Consider the following 4,879-nt stretch of genomic DNA (forward strand, 5'->3'; position numbering starts at 1 on the left):
TAATTAAACTGATTAAAAATTGCAATGCATTACTGTTTACATAATTTGTTAAACTTGTACTTTCTCTGTCCTATGATCAGAATTGGCAAGTAAGTACTCACTTCCCGTCCTCAAGTAGAAGTACAGATACTTGTGTTAAAAAATACTCTAGTAAAAGTAGAAGTACTGATTTAACTTATCTACTCAAGTAAAAGTAACAAAGTAGTGGCTTGAAAATTTACTTAGAGTATAAACGTAAAAGTAGCCTTGCAAATGACAAAGATACCTGGACCAAAGAAACATGTTACCGAAGAGCACGCTGAGAAACTTGAGTGGACATGGAGAAAAGGCTCTCTATGTCATTGGCTACATTTTAAATGGCTGTCTGCCAATAGACGAAAAACACATAGCTTAATTATTGAGCCAGAGACTGGGACTCCAGGTTAATAAGATTCTGACTTAGTAGCAAGATGTGAATTCAGTTTTGATTCCGTGAGAAGTCTGTATTGTCTATAGTCTAATTGGATTATTACAATCCAATTAGATTAAATTTGGTATTGATCATGCAAAAAACAGGAACTCTAGTGAAATGATGTGAGACTAGATTAGGACGTTATTTAAAGCTGATACTGGTTTCCAACTTGGCCCAGGTAGCTCTGCTATGGCTGTGTAAGCGTGGTTCTGCAAAGAAAGAAATAACATTGTAAAGGCTGCCATACACAATGCATAGAAATCATATCTGATAGTAAATAATAACAATGAACCCACTAATAATTACATTATCTAAATGCAGTGTAACTATTGTAGCATGTAAATAATGCACCTAAAATACTAACGTGAGCAGTGTCAACAATCACCATTATGAATCAACAGCCAGGTCTAACCTAGCTAATATATGAAGCATACAAGCATAAAAATGTTTATTAAATAAATGTATTTAATAAACTTGTATTTATATTTTTACTGTTTATTCTTGTGATTTATATGTGTGTCTAATCCTTAGACCGAGTCTGATCCCAGTCCCTCCACAGCCTCTCTACAGCATGTTGGTCTCAGAGGAGCCAGGCTGCAGTATCTGAAGAGTAACTATGAGTTTAACTGCTTTTCTAAACCAGGGGTAAAACAAGGCATAGATCACAGGGTTTAGACAAGAGTTACAAAAGAACACAAAGAGAACATAGGATGCAGATGAAGCATTGATCAAGCTGTCACCTGCAAGAGAGACACAGTAATATGGGCATAAACACATTAGAAACACAACTACCAGAACACCAAGAGTCCTGGCTGCTTTCAGCTCTGATTTCTTTGCCTTTGGAGTCACTGACAGCTGGAGTGTGACAGCTGTAATGTTTGAGCGCATGGCACGAGCCTGAGACACAACCACGGCAAATACTCTCAGATACAGAGCTACGATGACAGTAACTGGAACAATAAAGTACAAAACCATGTCTACAGCTTTCATGACATAGTCAATGACCAACAAACATTCTCCGTAGCAGGAATTATACCTCCCTGGTTGAGTCAGGTCATCCTTCACAAAGAGAAAGCTGTAGGAAGCAGAATAGAGCCAACACAGAAAAACACTGAGTTTAACTCTGTTCACAGTGATTCTGTTGTTGTAATGCAGAGGGTCACAAATAGCCACATAACGGTCAACTGATATGAGTACTATGTCACCTATTGAGGATGCGGTAATGATGCTGAAAAGATAATTATAAAGAAAACACACAAAGTCACCAAGAAACCAGCAGGATGTTTTTTTGAGGATTTCTCCCGGCATCAGCACGAGGCCAACTAGAAGGTCTGAGACAGCCAGAGAGCGGAGGAGGATGTTGGTGGGTGTGTGGAGCTGCCTACAGGGGAAGAGAAAAGTATCATTCAACCAAAAACACTGACAGAACAACCCTAACCAGTTATCAAAATTAAAAATATAAAATCCATATTAGTTTAAATATTTTTCAATCCACCACATCAGTGAGAATAGACAGTTAAAATGACTTGGTTGCGGTCAGGGTAGACAGAAAGCATGGATTAATATTGGAAAGAGAATAGACATGAACAACAGTCTCTGGCATCATAGTCATTCGGAGCAACATTATTCAGAACTAACCCAAAGACAATTCTTGTAAATATACAGCAGCTGTTCACATTTTAACATTACAAATCCTGTAAAGAGAAGCAAAGAAGTTAATATCTGCCTGAAGTGGGAGATAGAGATGATGATGAGCAGGTTGAGAGTCACAGTGGTCAGAGAGATGGAGAAACACACAATGTCAATGAGCAGTGTTTGGGGCCAAGGAGACGGGGGATTCCTGCAGGAGGTGTTTGGGAACTGTGGAAAGCAGAGCTCGGCTCTGCCCTCAACCTCCATCTGCAGAGGTCTGCAGATAGCTGCAGCTCTGGCAGCTTTCTGAACAAACCTGAGTCATGTAACTGATTTATCTCTCTCTCATTCTCTTCATCCCCTCCTCTTTCTCAGTCCCTGTTTGACTCTGATGCCCCTCCTCCTTGACTCTGCACATCTCACCATCGTCTTCATCACTCTCTCTTTCACCCTGCCTTTCTCACTGTCTCTCTATCCAATCTCTCTTCTGTCATTTTCTATCCTTGCATCCTTTCCTTTGTCCTATTATTAATACCTTTTCAAGTTTCTAAAACAGAAGTCTTGCATTTCCAGCTCTGTCTCTAAAGTCATGTAGAGTGTGGAAAAAGGTGCATTCTGGGATAGGAAAACAACACTATGGGTTGTTTTCTTTTTTTTTACCCAATCACAATTTACTCAGGAGACAATAAGATCTGTATGTAGAGATGGTGGCTCTGCTAAATAGTCTCGGGAAGGAACTCGGTTTGCTAAAACATTTGCACCTTGCAAATGAAAACGCCAGCAACAATAATAAATCAAGTTCAATCACACAATACAGTAACGTGAGCTATTTAAATTAGCTGGACACACGGTTAAACATAATTTAGTCTTACCAGAGTACCGCCATGTGTGCTTTTTCCATAGGAATCCCACTGAGAAAACTCTGCTGGATGACTCGAATCAGGCAGTTGAAGAATTGTCGGGGAGTGACTCCCCAGAGCTAGGTTAGTAACAAGCATTTCTGGGACATGGATGCACATAAATGAAATAAAGGAAATTTTCAAGGACACCAGGAGGCGCTCTGTGATCCTGTAACTCATTTGTTTAACTGGAGCATCCTCCTTTAACACAATATCAGGCTCCACCATATTAGTGCGACCTAGGAACTCTTGAAATATTTGATGATTACATGAAGCTTTCACTTGATTTTATCCATCAGCTGGCAGATGGTCCAGGTCAGGTTCCACTGGGGCTGCTGAGGGCAGATACTGGTCATCTACCACCCCTCCTCCTCCACAGCTCTGATCATCAATACCTCTGCCTTCCTCTCAGGTCTTTCAGCCACATCCTTTAGGAGGTTCACATACAGCACCCTAATGGAACGTGGTGGGCTTGCAGTAGAAACTTGGTAGGTGGTGGGCCCAAGTTGCTTCTCCACCTAAAAGGGTCCCTGCCATTTTGCCAGCAGTTTGCTGTCACTGGTAGGCAGCATGACTAGGACCTTCTGACCTGGAACAAAGGTCCTCTGCCGTGCCGACTTATCATCCCATTCTTTCTGGTATAGCTGGGCCTCCGCCATGTGCTGCTGGGCAAGTTCTGCCATCTTCTGTAGCCTGTCTCTTATCTGAACAACATAGGAGATTATGTTAACACCCCCTCCTTCTGCTGGTCCCCTTCCCAGGCCTCCCGAAGCAAGGTCAGTGGTCCCCTTACCTCATGACCATACAACAGTTAAAATGCAGAAAACCCAGTAGAGGCCTGGGGTACTTCTCGGTATGCAAAAAGGAGGTATGGTAGCTATTGATCCCAATCACAACTAGTGTCATTGATGAACTTATGGAGAATTTGCTTGAGGGTCTGATTGAACCCTTCTGTCAGTCCGTTTGTCTGTGGGTGGTAGGGGGTTGTTCGCACACTCTTGATGCCAAGCAGTTGGTAAACCTGTTTCAGAGGCGTGGACATAAAGTTAATGACTTGGTCAGTTAAAATCTCACAAGGGAAAGCAACTCTAGAGAAGAACTGGACCAACAGAATCCCACAATCTTTGCTTTGACAGATTTCAGGGGAAACACTTCTGGGTATCTAGTAGAATAACCTGCTATCACCAACATGTAGCAGTTTTCATTTTTACTTTTTTCAACTGGACCAACAATATCCATACCAAGCCGCTCAAAGGGAGTGCTAACTATATGGAGGGGTTGGAGTGGAGGTCTACACGGTCCTTTACTTGAAGTCTTCTGGTACTGAGGGCAAGTCCTACAAAACTGGGCAACATCAGCCTGCAAACCAGGCCAGTGAAAGTACCGTCTAACGCGAGCCAGGTTCTTGTGCTTCCCTAGGTGGCCAGCCCAGGGAACAGAGTGACCCAAGAGAAGTACATTGTCTCGGGCCACCTTGGGAACCACTAGCGGCTTAGCTGGTCCATGTTGATGATACAGAATACTATTCTGGAGGAAATACTCCTCCCCCATATTGTACTCAAACTCACTCCCCACCTGTCTCTCTTTAGCACTGCCCAATAAAGTCACTAGGCTGGAGTCATCATGTTGCATCTGAACAATGTCTGAAAGTATCTTAAAACCTAGTGGAAAATCTGGAGCTACTGCACCTGGGGATTTTATGGCAGTGTGCTGGAACCTCTCCTGCCTTTTTTTGCTTGCGTGACTTCCACGGCTTCTCTGGTTGAGTGTCCAGATCTGCATCATAAAAAGACAGGGCACTGAGGGTAACAGAGGCCTCATCCACCAGCTTGGACTGGGCTCTGGTTACGGCAACATTGCAACTTTACGGTTGGTTAAACAAATAAGACTGGCAAGT

The 4,879-nt window shown here is 42.6% G+C and overlaps 1 protein-coding gene across 1 annotated transcript; it reads right to left on the bottom strand.

The window, feature by feature from the left end:
- Nucleotides 1–981: 981 nt before the first annotated feature.
- Nucleotides 982–2,350, bottom strand: LOC117952875 (trace amine-associated receptor 13c-like). Its single transcript, XM_034885472.1, has 2 exons — nt 2,178–2,350; nt 982–1,832 (listed from the first exon to the last, which is right to left on the bottom strand). The coding sequence occupies exons 1-2, from the start codon at nt 2,348–2,350 to the stop codon at nt 1,016–1,018; spliced, it is 990 nt and encodes a 329-aa protein (XP_034741363.1). The 3' UTR covers nt 982–1,015.
- Nucleotides 2,351–4,879: the final 2,529 nt, after the last annotated feature.

The sequence above is a fragment of the Etheostoma cragini genome, chromosome 11 (assembly GCF_013103735.1).
Source record: "Etheostoma cragini isolate CJK2018 chromosome 11, CSU_Ecrag_1.0, whole genome shotgun sequence".
NCBI classification, from domain to species: Eukaryota; Metazoa; Chordata; class Actinopteri; order Perciformes; family Percidae; genus Etheostoma; species Etheostoma cragini.

What these genes read in the sequence shown, in the direction of transcription:
- LOC117952875 (XM_034885472.1), bottom strand. Translation starts at nt 2,350, where the DNA reads ATGGAGGTTGAGGGCAGAGCCGAGCTCTGCTTTCCACAGTTCCCAAAC. An exon ending in ATCTCTATCTCCCACTTCAG is followed by an intron (nt 1,833 to 2,177) that starts GCAGATATTAAC and finishes CTTCCCCTGTAG; the next exon opens with GCAGCTCCACACACCCACCA.